At 39.7% G+C, this 18363-nt stretch overlaps 1 protein-coding gene across 6 annotated transcripts in view; it reads left to right on the plus strand.

Moving 5' to 3' along the window:
- CDCA2 (cell division cycle associated 2) overlaps positions 1-18363 on the plus strand; it is a 49441-nt gene that overhangs the window by 7753 nt on the left and 23325 nt on the right. For all 6 annotated transcript variants that reach the window (XM_009455055.5, XM_016959250.4, XM_009455053.5 and 3 more), the window contains exons 5-10: positions 47-197; positions 2075-2271; positions 3693-3777; positions 13709-13920; positions 17188-17275; positions 17755-17999. In XM_009455055.5, coding sequence (XP_009453330.3) covers positions 47-197; positions 2075-2271; positions 3693-3777; positions 13709-13920; positions 17188-17275; positions 17755-17999 — 978 coding nt within the window. The remainder of the gene's footprint in view (positions 1-46; positions 198-2074; positions 2272-3692; positions 3778-13708; positions 13921-17187; positions 17276-17754; positions 18000-18363) is intronic.

Consider the following 18363-nt stretch of genomic DNA (forward strand, 5'->3'; position numbering starts at 1 on the left):
GTATGAATTGATTATAATACTCCTTGTATATTTTGCACTTTCACAGGGCAGTCCTGCACTGTATCGAAATGTTAACTCTTTAAGAGAACGAATATCAGCCTTCCAGTCAGCTTTTCACTCCATAAAGGAAAACAAGAAAATGACCGGCTGTCCGGAATTCTCAGAGGCAGGAAAAGAGTCCGAGATGACAGACTTGAGTGAGTAGAAATAATTCGTTCAGTTTTGACTTCAATATTTATAAAGACAAGCTTCTGAGTTATGAAATGATTTAGTGTGAAGCCAATCTTTTCAGAACACAGGTATATTTATAAAGTGAGACTAACATTAAAAATTTGGGACATTTCACACAAAAATAAGGATTTCTGGTTTCTCTTAGAAAAAAAAACCTGTTATCAGGCATTCCTAATCCTACCTTTCCGCATGGTTGCAATTAAATTTTAAGTTTTAAAATGTCAAAGATAATTAGCTCATTTCACCTTTACCATAGAGCTTGTGGCAAATTTGAGTTTACAAATCTTGATTTTTACAGGATTATTATTAAGCTCGGCAAGCATTTAATAAATGAAATAAATTCATATAAATTTTATATGAGTACCAAACAGCCAACCCTGATGTTAAAAACAAATATATTCAGCCAGGCGCGGTGGCTCCTGCCTGTAATTCCAGCACTTTGGGAGGCTGAGACGGGAGGATCACTTGAGGTCAGGAGTTCAAGACCAGCCTGGCCAACATGGTGAAACCCTGTCTCTACTAAAAATACAAAATTAGCCAGGCGTGGTGACACATGCCTGTAATCCCAGCTACTGGGGAGGCTGAGGCAGGAGAATCACTTGAACCTGGGAGGTGGAGGTTGCAGTGATCCCAGATCGTGCTATTGCACTCCAGCCTGGGCAAAGAAGTGAGAGTCCCTTTCAAAAAAAAAAAAAAAAAAACAACACACACAAATATATCCAATCTGATAATCTGCTATATTCTTTAACTCTTAGATTGTAATTCATTTGGTTGTTTCTTCAGTCTTTTTTTTTTTTTCCCCCAATCACAAAGCATTTCAGATACCAGAATGTGACAAAATCTTGGTCTTACTGTAATCATTATAACCATTCTCTGGTACTTTACACACTAAGGTTTCAAATGATTCTGTTTTGAATTCTTGAACCATCTTTAAGTGCATTTCAGCACCTCCCATGAGGATTGCTCTGTTAGCCCAAGACAAGTCCCCCTCATCTACCTCTAGAGTGTGTGACCCATTCAGATGTACCGATTTATATTTGTAGTTTGTGACTCACTTATTGTTTCAGTTTTTTCCTGGGTTTTAAAATTTATTTACATCATTATAATTCTGCAGACAGTTCCTTTTTTTTAGCTAGAAAAAAACAGGTACGTTGTGGTTGTCTTTTTCATAAAGTCATACAGAGTATTAGAGCATAACCACATCTTTCAAAATAACAGGTGTCATCATTTAAAAAGTGTGAGGTACCATATTAGACATGCAAAAGTATTTTAGTATATCTTTGTACCTTTTAAGGCCTGAAAAAACTTAATTCTAATAATATGAATGTATTATGTTTTCAATAGACATGTTTTCATTCCTTTCAGTTAGATTTAATTTTTTTTGGAATAAAAAAGTGTGGTAGATTTTTCTTTTCATTGATAATTTAGACTTAAGCACTAGATTTTACTAAAATTACGATGCACAATAGCCGGGCGTGGTGGCTCATGCCTGTAATCCCAGCACTTTGGGAGGCTGAGGTGGGTGGATCACCTGAGGTCAGGAGTTCAGACCAGCCTGACCAACGAGGTGAAACCCCATCTCTACTAAATATACGAAGATTAGCCAGGCATGGTGGCATGAGCCTGTAATCTCAGCTATTTGAGAGGCTGAGGCAGGAGAATCACTTGAGCCCAGAAGGTGGAGGTTGCAGTGAGCTGAAATCGCACCATTGTACTCAAGCCTGGGCGATAAGAGTGAAACTCCGTCTCAAAAAAAAAAAAAAGAAAGAAAAGAAAAAAATATATATAATATATATGAAAACATTTATGCCTGTGTCGTTTTGTTTTTATTTTGTGTTTATAGCCAGAAAGGAAGGTCTCAGCGCTTGCCAGCAGTCTGGGTTCCCTGCAGTGTTGTCCTCCAAACGTCGGAGAATATCCTATCAGAGAGACTCTGATGAAAATCTGACGGATGCTGAAGGAAAAGTAATTGGTCTCCAGATATTCAATATTGATACAGACAGAGCATGTGCAGTTGAAACTTCTGTAGATCTTTCTGAGGTAATTCTCTTACTTTACGCATAGGAAAATGAAGTTGTTGGTTTTCTGCATAGGCAGTTTTAAGGCTATCAGTGCCGTTCTTCAATTTTAGTACCTTGTTCTGCCCTGCGGTTCCTGGGGGGTGTGTGTGTGTGTGCGTGTGTGTGTGTGTGTGTGTTTCCTACCTGTTAATTTTATGGTTGCTGGTATTTATCGCTTATTAGAAACAGTTTGGATAGCGATCTCACTTTTGACTACTAACCTTACAAAGAGAGTAAGCCCTGGGGTCTTCTACGTATGAGGTATTCTAGAGGGTGATGCTCCAAGAAGGGAGGAAGTTACAGTCTTGCCCTTAGGCAGTATTTTTTCTACTGGGGAGCAGGGTATAAGCAGATGGCTTCAGTGGAGCTGGTGGATCAGGTGGAGATTCTGTGTGGGGTGTACTCCACAGGCTTGGGAGTCTTGCACTTATACCTGCCCCTGACTGCTTTCCTTCTGATGGAAACCAGGGTGCCATTCAGCAATTTCTCCTTTGCTCACTTCTTTCAAGTAGCTCTAGGGATTTTTGTGGCTTATAACTACCTAAACCCTGTCAAGACGATCAAAAGGCGATATTAGAAAAATAATACTACTGAAGATCAGTTGACCTGCGCGCACGCGTGAATGGAGAGCTGGTCTCTCATGACGGACTTTTCTTACTTCATGCTTCTGGTTCTGGTTTGACACAGTAGCTCCTCATGGCCTTTGTGAGAGGAGACACCTAACACCGTTACAGTTGGAACCCTTTCTGCACTTTCTCTGTCACTTAGATCCAGTGCTCGTCCTATTCGTTTTATGTGGACTGGCAGAACAAAGATTTGATAGTTATTAGAGATTCTTCAGGCTCCAGTGGGTTTCCTTTGTATTTCAGTCACCTGTAATCTCGGCTACCTCCGCCCTTTTCAGGTTGATGTGAAATCCCCACCGGACAGAAGCAAGAACAATTGTTTGTTATCAGAACTTTGATTAATTGTTTGAACATACATCATTATTCAGATATTATTTCTGAATTAGTGTGAATGTGTTTTCTATCCTAGCCTTTAATGTTTTTCATATCCTAGTTATTGATATCATTTGGCGTTTGATTAATAATTATATAAACTTTATTTTGAGAATTTTCTCTAAAGAATTACAGATGATACAGCTATCTAGGCTATAACAACAAAAATATATCCTTTAAACTTTTCCTGGGGAATTAAAAGTTGATTTGTGGGATGTTTAGGATGCAATTAGTATGAATACTTCATGTTAGATTCCTGTACACTTTGAGTTTATGAGATAATGAAGGTGACTGATTGAACATCAGATTTCCAGGCAATCCATAATGTTTACTCAAATCTTCAAAAAGGCATTAGTAGTACTCTAAGTAATAAAATGTAATACTCTTTCAATTTTTCCCCAAGATATCATCTAAACTTGGTTCAACACAGTCTGGATTTTTAGTTGAAGAGTCTCTTCCCCTTTCAGAGCTCACAGAGACTTCAAATGGTAAGTAATCTTTTCTTAGTACATGGCCAGTTGCCCGATTCATAGACATTTATGATTAGTGTACCTATTTGCTAAAATTTGGGGGAACTGAAATTGTTTCCTACTTTTTAGGAGCTCATGGCCTAATAGAAATGCTTCTGAATTCTTGTTATATGAGAGATGCTCTCTTTTTTAAGCTACGATCAGTAAGAATTAGTGAAGTATTTTCAAGCTCATGGAATTTAGTATAAAGAGGTAGCACCTATGAACATATTAACAAGTATTCTTTGTTATAGGAACACTACTTGTAATATTTTTATTTGTTTTTAAGCATGTAAAAAGAGTCTTACCAGGATGTAAAAATTATTCTTTCTCAAAATCAGTGTGCTTGTACTGGGTGAACATTACTAGCAAGGGTTTAGATTGACTTTTTTTCTACTTGGGTCTTTAAAACTCTTATGGGCATATAATTGGATCTTGTGTTTTATTAATCCATTCTGATAATTTATTGTAATTGGAATATTTCGCCTATTAACTTTTTAGGTAATTACTTAACATGGTTTTATTCACATCTGTCATTTTATCATATGTTTTCTATTCCTGATTATTGCTCTGTAATCTTTCATAGTCTGGTTAGTTGATATTATACAATTTCACATAAAATACAGAAACTACAAACTCTACAGATCAATTTCCTCTCCTTTCCAGCCATGGCTTTTATGATCCTTTACAGATACACACTTACTTCATTATAAGCCTCACAAGATGTTGTTTTTGGATTAAACAGCTGTATGTGCTTTGTTTTTCTTTTTTTTTTTTTTAAGGCAGTTTCTTACTCTCTTGCCCAGGCTGGAGTGCAGTGGTGTGATCTCAGCTCACTGCAACCTCCCTCTCCCAGGTTCAAGCCATTCTTGTGTTTCAGCCTCCTGAGTAGCTGGGATTACAGGCGTGCACCACCATGCCCAGCTAATTTTTATGTTTTTAGTAGAGATGGGATTTTGCCACATTGGCCAGGCTGGGCTTCAACTCCTTGCCTTCAGCAATCCACCCATCTTGGCCTCCTAAAGTCCTGGGATTACAGGCATGAGCCACTGTGCCCAGCCAAAACAGTTATATGTGCTTTAAATAGGTTAAGAGGGGAAAAATAGTCTTTTATATTTACCCAGATATACCATTTCTTATGTTGTTTGTTTTTTCCTAAAGATCTGAGTTTCTCTGTCTTATTTTCCTTCAACCTGAAAAAGAACTTCTTTAGCATTTTTGTAGTGAGCATCTGCTCTGACTTTTAATTTTAATCATAAGATAAATGGGTGGATGTCCGCCTGCATGGTCCCCCTGCACAGGGCAAGGTTGTGAGTTTGTTACCACAATGGAATAAGGCGTTCTTGCCTTCAATGTTTTCTTTTTTCTTCTTCTTCTTCTTCTTCTTATTTTTGAGACAGAGTCTCGCTCTGTTGACCAGGCTGGAGTGCAGTGGCACAATCTCAGCTCACTGCAACCTCTGCCTCCTGGATTCAAGCAATTATCTGCCTCGGCCTCCCAAGTAGCTAGAATTACAGGTGCCTGCCACCAAGCCCAGCTGAGTTTTTTGTATTTTCAGTTGAAACAGGGTTTCACCATCTTGGCCAGGCTGGTCTTGAACTCCTGACCTCATGATGCACCCATCTCAGCCTCCCAAAGTGCTGGGATTTGCCACCGTGCCCGGCCCAACAGTTTCTTAACAATTCTTTTTGCTTTGCTCTTATGGGACTTTGCGTAGGAGTGACAGATTCTCTGTGACAGTGATTATAGATTGTATGAAGTGTAGCGATTCACAGTTGTCATCATACTAAACACCTCACTCTACAATGTGAAATGTTGAAATCACACAGGCCAAAATTTTATTTAGGCATGCCATGAAGCCGTACTCAGAAACAGTGTAATTAAACAGGGAAGAATAGATCTACCATAGTAGATGGGGCCTTGATGAAAGGAGTCTGGTGTTGATTTCTGTATTTTAAACTGCGTTGTTTTTTGGTGGCACCCCAGACAGTGCACCTTCAGGAAGAATAAAAAGATGTTCCAAGATGGAATCAAATGTCCCTTTGTTAAGGGGGAGCTTAGGGGGACCTGCATGACACCTCTGATCTCCTTTACCCCCTCTGCTTCCTCTGTTTTACCTATGTAGCCGGAAATCCAACATCCAACTCAGCGAATCTCCCTGCCTTCTCTGCATCTGCCCCAGAGCTGCTAATATTTGGTATGCTGATAGCCTCAATTTTTTTTTTACCTCAAATGGTTCTGTGATGTTTCTTTTTTATTTTTATTTTTATTTTTATTTTTATTTTTATTTTTGAGACGGAGTCTTGCTGTGTCACCCAGGCTGGAGTGCCATGGCGCGATCTCAACTCACTGCAACCTCTGCTTCCCAGGTTCTAGCCATTCTCCCACCTCAGCCTCCCGAGTAGCTGGGATTACAGGTACCCGCCACCATGCCTGGCTGATTTTTGTATTTTTGTAGAGACGGAGTTTCACCATGTTGGCCAGGCTGATCTTGAACTCCTGACCTCAGGTGACCCACCTGCCTTGGCCTCCCAAAGTGCTGGGATTACAGGCATGAGCCACCACACCTGGACTGTGCTGTTTCTTAATCCACACACTTTCACACCTTATTTTTCTCTTAAAATATCCAACGCTCCTTCCTTTATTTCTTTTTAAAATTTAGATACATATAATTTATGTTTTCAACAGATAATTTTATAGTGTGTCATGTAATTGTTTTGTTTTTCTTAAATTTATTACTATTATTTTTGAATGACAAACCATAACTATATATTTATGGGGAACAATATGATATTTTGATATATTTATACAATGTGGCATTATTAAATCAGGCTAATTAACATGTCCCTCACTTCACTTACCTGTCATTTTTTTTTTATGGTGAGACGTTTGAAAATTACTCTCTTAGTTATTTTGAAATATGTAATACACTAATATTGACTATAGACACTGTTGTGCAATAGATCTCAAAACTGATTCCACTTATCTATCTGAAACCTTGTATTCTTTGATCAACAATTCCCCATTTCCTTCCTCACCACTTCTACAGCCTCTGGTAACCACTATTCAACTCTTTACTTCAATAAATTCAACTTTGTTAGATTCCTCATGTAGGTGAAATCATGTGGTTTTTGTCTTTTGTGCCTGGCTTATTTCACTTAGCAAAATCTCTTCCAGATTCATCCATGTTGTTGCAAATGAGAGTCTCCTCGCTTTTAGGGTTAAATAGTATTCTGCTGTGTGTATATATAGCACGTTTTCTTTATCCATTCACCCATTAATGGATGCTTTTTCATTGATGAGAATGATGTTAGCGACAGGTTTGTCATGTATGTCCTTTATTGTGTTGAAGAACATTCTGTTCCTAGTCTGAGAATTTTTATTGTGATATTGTGTTAATTTTATCAAATGCTTTTTCTCCGTCTATTGAGGCGATCATATGGTTTTTATTTTTCATCTTTTTTCATTTTTCAAGAGCGTTTATTAAAATAGGCAGTAATCAGTACATGTGCATCATATGAGCATTTATTCAAAATCAGCCCTTCCAGGAGAGGGGCTGCATCTCAGTTTTTCTATCTATATAATTAAAATGACAAAAGTACTTCCCTAAAGTAGAAAGGCATTTCCTTAGTAGTCTTGGGACCATAACAGAATATGATTACTAAACATCTCCAACGTGGTTTTCATTACAGAGAAACATGTTTCACATAAGAGCTTCATAATATAATCCAGAGACAGAATTTGTGCATGCTTAAAATTTGAAGCCAGACTATTTCTGATACATATTTTTTTCATTTCTTCCGGTTTTTTATTTTTGTAAATATGCATCCAGTTTCCTACCAGTTTAAAACACACACACAAAACACTGCTCAGAGCACCATAAATGCCTTACAGTAGCTTCTTTGAGACTATAATCCTAATTCAAGGAGGGCAGTACTAATTTCTATTCTGACTTGCTCCTTTCCCCAAATCTCAGCAATTGTCAGATACAAAAAAAGGTTTCTGGGCAGAGGGCCAAAGAATAATTATGAATAATTTCACAATGATCTGGTTAAGAAAACACACAGAAAATGGTGATCATATGGTTTCTATTTTTCATCTTCTTTATGTCATGTATCACATAGATTTGCATATGTTGAACCATCCTTGCATCCCAGGGATAAATCTAATTTGATCATGGTGAATGATTCTTTTAATGTGTTCCTGAATTAGGTTTGCTAATATTTTGTGGAGGATTTTTGCATCTTTGTTCACCAGGGATATTGGTGTATAATTTTCTTATATGTAGCAGGGTAGTGCTAACCTTGTAAAATGACAAGGAAGTATTTGGAAGTATTTTCTCTACTTTTATTTGTTTTGAAAGTGTTTGAGAAAACTTGTCAGTTCTTTAAATGTTTGATGGAAGTCAGCAATAAAGCCATCTGGTCTTGGGCTTTTCTTTTGGTGGGAGATTTTTATTACTAATACAGTCATCTTCTCACTCATTATTGGTCTTTTGAGATTTTCTATTTGTTCATGATCCATTTCTTTTATCCAATTTCTTGGCATTTAATTATTCATAGTAGTTGCTTGTGATCCTTTGTATTTTGGTGTCAGGTTCTCTGGTTGCTTCCTGTGCTCTGAAGTCAAATGATATTGCTAGCTGTCCTCCATGGTCTAGTAAGATCACTGGCTGGACTCTGCCTTCAGTCAGGTAGAGCTGCTCTCTGGATTCTGTGATTGTCTCTGATTTGGCAGAGTTGCAGGTTGTCTTCCTTGGCTGGTCAGTACTATTGTTTGGAATCTGTAGTTGGGCAGAACCATGTGATGGGCTCTGAGTCTGCTTGAGGTTGTTGCTTGGCCCCATAGGGTGGGCAGGGCCTGAGGCTGTACTCCACAGATGTGTGTGGATTCGGGCTTGCCTCCCAGCCCAGGGTAGGGTTAAGCAGAGCACTGAGATTTGGTAGTCACTTCTCTGCAGCTGGGGTGGAGCAGGGACAGATGCTCCTTCCACAGGTAATCACTGACACAGCCTGGCTTAGGGAAGACTTAGTGACAGCACAAGGGCTTAGTTTGATCACCTTTCCACTGCTAGGATTGAGTAGGCCCAGATGTACCTTTCATGGGTAATTGCTGACCTACAGTTGCTCCCCCTAAGCCAAAATCCAAACGCTGAAAATTTTTGAGTGCCAACATGATGCTCAAAGGAGATGGTTATTGGAGCATTTCTGGATTTTCAGGTTAGAGACGCTTGACTAGTAAGTAGAATGCAAATATTTGGGCTGGGTGTAGTGGCTCATGCCTGTAATCCCAGCACTTCAGGAGGCCGAGGCAGGCAGATCACAAGGTCAGGAGTTCTAGACCAGCCTGACCAATATGGTGAAATCCCAGCTCTACTAAAAATACAAAAATTAGCCAGGCGTGGTGGCACCTGCCTGTAATCCCAGCTACTCAGGAGGCTGAGGCAGGAGAATTGCTTGAACCCAGGAGGCGGAGGTTGCAGTGAGCCGAGATTGCACCACTGCACTGGAGCCTGGGCGACAGCGAGACTCCATCTCAAACAAAGGAATGCGAATATTTAATGCAACCACCAGAACTTAGTTGGCCCACATCTTTACAGCTAGGGTTAGATGGGGCCAGATATTTCCTCTGTGGGCAATCACTGACCTACAGTTGCTTCTCGACCTGGCGAAGACCTGATGGGAGCACCCAGGCTGTGTGGGGAAGCTGGACAGGGATTTTAACCTGGAAGACCCACTAACCATGTTTCCTGCAGTTTAATACTGCTGGCTGGTTTCTCTGGTGTGGCATCTCTGTTAGCTGGAATGCAGGAAGCCACCAGAATTCGCTCTCTGGTGGCTGTGATCCCCATCCCACGTTCTTTGTTTTTATCTGCCCCCCAGTGGCCCAGCCTTGCCAGTACTCCCAGTGTTTCCTGGGGGACAAGACAGGAGTGCAGCTCCTGCGAAGTATCCCAGAATGGTGGGGAAGCCAAACGTCTGCTTCCCACTCACTCTTCCCACTGTAGAAACTGTGGGTCCAGGGGAATTCTCTGTGTGTGGCACTGTGCCAGTTGGGAGAAGGGCAGCACAGTCAAACAGAAAAGTTTCTTACCACTTGTTTGTGGCTTTTCTCCATTCTGGGGTCCAAGGAGGTGTGTCAACCTCACTCCCAAATTCTGGGATATTCAGAATGTTATTTTTGCCTGCAGATAGTTGCTCATTGGATTTCTCTGGGAACAGGGAATGAAGCCACAGAACTCTTACTCCACTATCTCCCCCACATCACTCCAGTGTTTTTGTTTTATATCAAAGTACACATACGTCAGGAATTAGATATAATTCAGATTTAACTGGGCCCCTGCATCTTTATTTGCCAAACCTGGCAGCTGTACTCATGAGTGATCTGAGAGAAAGTTCCCTGGTAGCCTTTTGCAGTTCCTTGCTTCCTGTACCATTGAGAAAATAAGAGATTTTGGGAGCAAAGGTATTGGTCCTCTCACCCCTAAGCCCTCCTGCATCTCTGTATGTGTGTATCTACCTTTGCTCCTCTTTCAAAAGGGTCTCAATGTTCTTACCTAGGGCCAGCCTCTTTTTTTTCTTTTTTTTTTTTGAGATGGAGTCTCGCTCTGCCGCCCAGGCTGGAGTGCAATGGTGTGGCCCCAGCTCACTGCAACCTCTGCCTCCTGGGTTCAGGTGATTCTCCTGCCCCAGCCCTCCTGAGTAGCTGGGACTACAGGTGCCCGCCACCACACCCAGCTAATTTTTGTATTTTTAGTAGAGACGCTGTCTCACCATGTTGGCCGGGCTGCTCTCAAACTCCTAACCTCTGGTGATCTGCCCACCTAGGCCTCCCAAAGTGCTGGAATTACAGGCATGAGCCACCATGCCTGGCCTCTACCCTCTTTTTTATGGACTGATTCCCATTGCTCCTTCTCTTTCTAAGGACCTTGTGTCTGAGTTGTCTCTTCTCTTTTCTGAATTGTTAACTTTTCTTATTCAGCTACAAGATGCTGTAAAATATCCCATCTTAAACTTCCCTTTGCCCCAGGATTGCCTTCTAGCCAGAACACCATTTCTTTACTCTACTTTAGGCAAAACTTTTAAGAGAAGGCCACACTCTGTCTCCTTGCCTCCCATTCTTTCTTGATCCAGCTCCAAATAGGCCTTGTTGACCAGCCATCTCCTGGCTGCCATCCCAGTGGTAGTCAGACTCAACACATTCCTTTCCTTGATGTCTTAGCAGCACTATGGACGGATATAGACATCTACAACCAGGCCCTCCTGTGAGAAGCATTTTCCTCACCTGGGTTTCAGGATGTCATTCTCATTTTCCCTTGCATCACTGACCATTTCCTCTTTGTGTATTTTCTTTGCTCCTCTTCTTCCATCCTGACCTTCAAATATTTGAATGCCCCCCCTCGACCTTCGCGTTCGGTGCTTGGACCTTTTTTCTCTATATACAGGTTGAGCATCTGTAAGCCAAAAATCCAAATTCTGTAACTTTTTGAGTGCAAACATGACACTCAAAGGAGATGGTTATTGGAGCATTTCTGGATTTTCAGGTTAGAGATGCTTGACTGGTAAGTAGAATGCAAATATTTCAAAATCTGAAAAAAATTTGTAATCTGAAACACTTCTGATCCCAAGCATTTTGGATAAAGGATACCCAATGTGAACTCTTTCTAGGTGACTTCGAACATTATCACATGCTGTTGACTTCAAATTAAAATAGTTGCCCGTGGCCTTTTCCCGGAACTCTTGAATTAAGTACCCACCTCCCTTTCATGACCTTCACTTGAATGCCTAATAAACATCTCAAACTGAACATAGTCAAATAGGTCTTGATGATTTTTTCCTTCACCAACTTGCTCATCTCTGTTTTCCTCATCTTAGTAAATGACACTCTCATTCACCTCATTGCTGTATCTCAAATATTGGACTTAACTTGATACCTTTCTTTTTCTTTTCCTTTTTTTTTTTTTTTTCTTAAGTCAGAGTCTCGCTGTCACCCAGGTTGGAGTGCAGTAGTGTGATCTTGGCTCACTGCAGCCTCAACCTCCTGGGCTCTAGGAGTCCTCCTGCCTCAGCCTTCCAAGTAGCTGGGACCACAGGTGCTCACCACCATGCCCAGCTAATTTTTTTTTTTGGTAGGTACAGGATCCTACTATGTTGCCCAGGCTGGTCTCCAACTCCTGGGCTCAAGCAATCCTTCCATTCCACCTTGGTCTCTCAAAGTGCTGGGATTACAGATGTGAGCCACTGCACCCAAGTGATACCTCCCTTTTTCAAATGAAACTTGTAATCGCATTGACAAATGCTACTAGGTCTTCAAAATATGTCAAATGTCCACCCACTTCTCACCTTTTGCATTCCTATCAGTGTGGTCCAGGCCATCACCATCTCCTGCCTGGATTTTTTTATGTATCCTCTGAAGTGGTTTTCCTGCTTCCCCTCTTTCCCCAATCCCCCGTTACAGTTTTTCACACAGTAGCCAGAGCACTGGTTTTAAGTAAGTCACAGTATCTCACTGCCCTCCTCAAAATCTTTCATCGACTTCCTGTTATACTTAGAGAAGTAGCCAAAGACCATATTATTTCTACTAGGCCTTCCCTGGCCTGGTTCTTAACCTTTGCTCTGAGCTTATTTCTCAGCTCTCTTGTCCATGCCCACTGTTCCAGCCACAGCAGCCTTGCTGGGCCTCTGCTATGCCAGGTACATCTTTACCTCAGGTCTTTGCACTTGGCTTTGTGTGCATAATGTCCATCCCTAGATCTATGTGTGGTTCGCCTTGTTCTTTTCAGGTGTCTGCTCAGGAACTCTCTGTTTACCCAAAGCAGTAGCACTTCCTTCCAGCTTATCATACTGTATTCCTCTCTTGCTACATTATTTTCCTTAATAGCATATATTAACTACTTGTTATGTGTACATATATATATATATTAACTTTTTACTTGAAATAACTATAAATTTGCTATCTAGTTGTAAGAAATAATATAAAGAAATCCAGTATTCCCTTCACCTAGTTTCCCGCAGTAGTGACATGTTGCATAGCTACGATATATTAATATCACAACCAGGAAATTGACATTGCTACAATCCACCAACTTGTTTTCAGATTTCACCAGTTTTACATGCACACACTTTTTGTGTATGTTTAGTCCGTGTGATTTTATCACATGTGGATTCATGTGAGCACAGTACAGCCAAGCCACAGCATGGTTCTGTCCTGAGGATCCTCATGTTACCCTTCATAGCCATCGCTCTTTCCCTCTCCCTCCTCCCTGCTGTGAGATTTTATAATCCCTGCTTATTCCGTGCTGGTTTTGGGGGTTTGCTCATCTTTACTTCTTCAGCACCCAGAGGAGTGCCTGTCACATCATGTATTTGTTCAATGGATCACTTAATCATAAGGCAACGCTCTCCTGTGGGAAGAATTTGGGAAGAAAAGCCACGCCTGTTTGGGGCACATACAGTGTGTTTATAGTTTGGTGTGATGATCTTTCTTTTCTCATTCCTGCCACCCTCGGATGTTGAAATGCCTGTGACTCTAGCGGTAAAATTGCTTATTAGTCAATGCTTGGCTCAGATTAGTTTTTATTGTCCAAGTAGTGGGTGTCATGAGTAGAGGCACGCTAATAGCTTATAGCTGATTCATGATACCTTCTTTCAACCTCTGACTCAGAGATTTCCTGGGGAGCCAAATCCCCATACCCACTTTACCCTTCGTAGTCCGATTTGAGGTAAAAACTGCTTCTTTACCTCCTTTTCTGTTTGCAAATGAAATCCCAGACGTTACTGCCCAGTCAGGTTATATTAGGTTTGAATTTCTTCATAGCATGTTATTATCTTTGCAAATACTATATTTTTGGTCTAGAATAAACAGATTTAAGAGATCTTCTGCCTCTCAAGTTTACATGTTTATCTTGAAGCACTGAAGGTTGCTGACTGTGTAGTGGGCAAAGGATCAAGTGATGCCGTTTCGCCTGACACGTTCACAGCAGAAGTGAGCTCAGACGCAGTCCCTGATGTCAGGTCACCAGCTACTCCAGCCTGCAGGAGGGACCTTCCCACCCCCAAGACCTTTGTACTTCGTTCTGTACTGAAGAAACCCTCTGTTAAGATGTGTCTAGAGAGCTTACAGGTAAGAAGAGAGTTAAATTTCCTAAAGCAAATGAATAAAAATGCATTTTGCTTCAAAGTAATACCCTTGAAATGTCATATATCATGCTAGTTTAAAAGGAAATGTCTTACTCGTCTTACTGTAAATTTTTTTCCTCATCTTTTCTTATTAACAACACTGGGTGTAGTTTCTTTTTGTTCTTATTTTTAAAAAATTAAGTATCATATATAGTATGCAGAATTTAATGTAAGTAGACTGTAGTTTATAAAGGGTCATAATCTTACATACTCTTATTGCACTAACATAATTATATGTTATTGATTCATTTTATATAATTATATAAGTGATATTAATTACTTAATCATAATTAATGTGTCAATCTGTTAAACTGATCATTCCACCCAAAATATTTAGTCTTAAAAGTACCTCTTATAGCCATCCTTTTTTCTCGAAGCTCAGTCAATATGAGGAAAGAGAAAGTTGATGGGAACTAGCTGGCATTTATTGAGTAGTTTCTGTTGACAGTTCTGGCATATATATATAAAACAGTAGTGCTCCGAGAAAGGTATAGGACCTGTTTGACATACACTTAGGCTTGTAGGTTGTTAAGTGAACCCAGATAAGTCTGCTGTTAAAATCCATGACAGGCTGTCAGTCCATGAGAGGTTGAGAGCCTAGCCTCAGGAGTCAAAATGCCAAGTTTCAGATCTTGACTTGGAAATGTAATCACTGAGCAAATTATTTGACCTTTCTCTGCCTGGTTTCCTTATCTATAAAAATGTAAAGTTAGTAACTACTTTTAGAGTAATTTGAGCATTAAATGGGATAATATAAAATCACGAGTGTCTGGCACTTCAGAAATACAAATCTTTTTTTCAAACCATAAGCATTTTAACATACAAGTATGCCTACAAGCCTGTTCTGATTTGTTCTGAAGCCAAAAGGAACTAAATTACCTTCTATTTACATGGATCATTGATGGTCAATTGCTATTTATAAAGCTTTAACAATTTTGTTTAAAGAGCTGATTTGGGGCCAGGTACAATAGCTCACACCTGTAATCCCGTGACTTTGGAAGGCCAACACTGAAGGATCGCTTGAGCCCAGGAGTTTGAGACCAGTCTGGGACAAAAAAAAAAAAAAAAGGCTGATTTGGGTCTGTAATACACACAGCACTGCTTGTTCATATCTTCTCCTCAAAAAGACTTAACATCTGAACGATCCATGGAACTCTTACTTTCTAACAATATGACACAGCAAATATTAAGTCTTGTCATTAGAATCATGTGAAAACATTTACAACTGGCCGGGCGTGGTGGCTTATGCCTGTAATCCAAGCACTTTGGGAGGCCGAGGCAGGTGGATCACAAGGTCAGGAGATAGAGACCGTCCTGGCTGACACAGTGAAACCCCGTCTCTACTAAAAATACAAAAAATTAGCCGGGCGTAGTGGCGGGCACCTGTAGTCCCAGCTACTCGGGAGGCTGGGGCAGGAGAATGGCGTGAACCCAGGGGGCAGAGCTTTCAGTGAGCCGAGATTGTGCCCCTGCACTCCAGCCTGGGCAACAGAGCAAGACTCCATCTCCAAAAAAAAGAAAAGAAAACATTTACAACTAAACTAAGATGGCAAAAATTAGGAGGCATATAAAATGTGAGTTTGCTGACTTTTCTGATTGTTTTAGTTAAAAATAAATCTAAAAGTAAACATGAGCTTTGTTGTATAAGTTAACTCATTTTGCAATATTGGTATGTACATTTTCCTGGTCAGAAAAATGAACTGACTTGAGAGACAGATGAAGAAGATTTGTTTGGGGCAGGACTATTTCTTAGAGCAGGTAATGTTCTTTGAATTGGATGTACAGGAGAAAATGAGGAATTCTTGATAACAAGGACTGGTCAGAGGTTTAGGTTGAGGCCGGATGAGTAGGTGGTGATTAAGAGGGAACTTTGATCCAGTCTGCAGCCCTGGCTGTCTCCTGCTGAGCTCCAGGGGCCCTGTGTTTAGGCTCGTTCTGTCTTTTTATACAGGGCTTACAATATCCCTTCTTTCCTAACTTGCCTACACTGTATTCTTTATTTGCAGAAACACACAGGGACAACTGCTACCTTCTTTCCTTGTTTCTTCCTCAAGAATATAGTAATGTAAAAAGATTCAAATACTAAGAATAGGTGTGGTTCCCATGTTTAAAAGACAGAACACGATGTTATACCACTTAACTGTTGGCTTTTTTTCTTGTTTTAATGCAGTTCTTCTATCTGAGATCATTTACATAGTTTTCCTCATCTGACACCATATATGGTACTTGTAACCTTCAAATCTGTTGGTTCTGCATCCATGGATTGAACCAACCACAGATCAAAAATTATCAGGGAAAAAAGTCACAAAACACATAAAAACAATAACAAATAACAGCATCATACCATACATATTAACAATACCATGTAACAAAGCCATTTAAAAGTATTCTTTTAGGTTGGGCTCAGTGGCTCCCAGCTGTAATCCCAGCACTTTGGGAGGCCAAGGCACACGGATTGCTTGAGCTCGTGGGTTCAAGACCTGCCTGGGCAACATGGCGAAACCTCGTCTCTACAAAAAAATACAAAAATTAGCTGGGTGTGGTAGTGCGCACCTGTAGTCCCAGTTACTCAGGAGGCTGAGGTAGGAGAATGGCTTGAACCTGGGTGACAGGTTGCAGTGACCTGAGATTGCACTGCTGCACTCCAGCCTGGGTGATAGAGCCAGACCTTGTCTCAAAAATAAATAAATAAATAAATAAAAAGTATGCTTTTACATGACATTTACATTGTATTAAGTATTATAAGTATTATTTAAAGTATACCGGAGGATGTACTCAGGTTGTATGTAAATAGTATGCCATTATATAAAAGGGACTTGAGCATCCGTGGATTTTGGTATCTTTGGGGGCCCTAAAACTAATCTCCCATAGATATTGAGCAATGACCATATGCTATTATTCTAGCTACTCACGTTTTCCTTAGCTTTATTTGCTAGATCAAACATTGAATGAATTTGACCCATGTTTATTGATTTCTATGCTTTAATTTTGCCCTAAAATTCTGTTTTCTAAAGTAGTATCTAGGGGACATAGTTATGATTTGTGCCTGATATCATGGTTTTGAGCCAGAACAATTATTGAAAATAAAGGTAATCTTTAATACTGGAATATCTATCTGCAGTTGACAGAGAATTTCAAAACTGCTGTTCTTAATGATGACGTCTATATATTTCTATATGTAAAATTATTCATTGATGTTTATTCTGTTTAGGAACACTGTAACAACCTCTATGATGATGATGGGACTCATCCGAGCTTAATCTCAAATCTCCCAAACTGTTGCAAAGAGAAAGAAGCAGGTAAGAAATTCATACTTGTTTTTAAGCTTGAGGATATCATTTTCATGTTAGTAAAACCTAGTATAATATATGAAATTTTCAATGATCTATAATGCCTTAGTGCTTCTGAAGTAACACGTGAATGAAGAACAGTTGAGAAGGTTAGAATCTCCTTGGAGAGCCTCAGAATTGGTCTGTCCATTTCATGGATCCATTTTTACTTAGTGGTGGTATTTGTAAAGAAAATTTATATTTCAATTTTATTAACGTTTAATATGCAAATTTTTACTTGGAAATCTGTTGCCATATTTTAATTGGAAATGTGCTTATCTTCTCCATTTTGAATTTGCTCTACCAACAATTATTTTATAGCTTTGCTTTACTACCTATTATACAAATAATAGCTGAATATTATCACATTAAAAGATTCTAGTATATGCCTTTTAGATAAGAAATATAGCTTAATTTTTAAGTTACTCTCATTTATTGTCTAATTATAGAAGATGAAGAAAATTTTGAAGCACCTGCCTTTCTAAATATGAGGAAGAGGAAGAGAGTTACTTTTGGAGAGGACTTAAGCCCGGAAGTGTTTGATGAATCTTTGCCAGCAAATACTCCATTGCGTAAAGGAGGAACACCTGTTTGTAAAAAAGACTTCAGTGGTCTCAGTTCCCTGCTGCTTGAGCAGTCACCTGTTCCTGAGCCATTACCTCAACCAGATTTTGATGACAAGGGGGAGAATCTTGTAAGTATGAAAAGCGTGGAACAAGCTTGCCTGTATTTTCATCAGGCTTCACCTGCTTTGCATGAGCAATAACTATGCTTTGAAATAATGAGATAGACTAAATGATATGCCATGGTTTAAATTAATCTATTTTGTATGTAGGTTTTTATGAGTTTTTCCCCATTACAAATAATACTTCCCTGACTCCTTGTACATATTGAACAGATTTGTGCCAATGAATTTAACAACTTAGGTAAACTGGATACATTCCTTAGAAGACACAAATTACCAAAACTCACTAAAGGTGAAATAAATTACCTCATTATCCCTATATCAACTTAAGATATTTAAATTTTAGTTAAAACCTTCCCACAGAGAAAACTCT

The sequence above is a fragment of the Pan troglodytes genome, chromosome 7 (genome assembly GCF_028858775.2).
Source record: "Pan troglodytes isolate AG18354 chromosome 7, NHGRI_mPanTro3-v2.0_pri, whole genome shotgun sequence".
Taxonomy (NCBI): Eukaryota; Metazoa; Chordata; class Mammalia; order Primates; family Hominidae; genus Pan; species Pan troglodytes.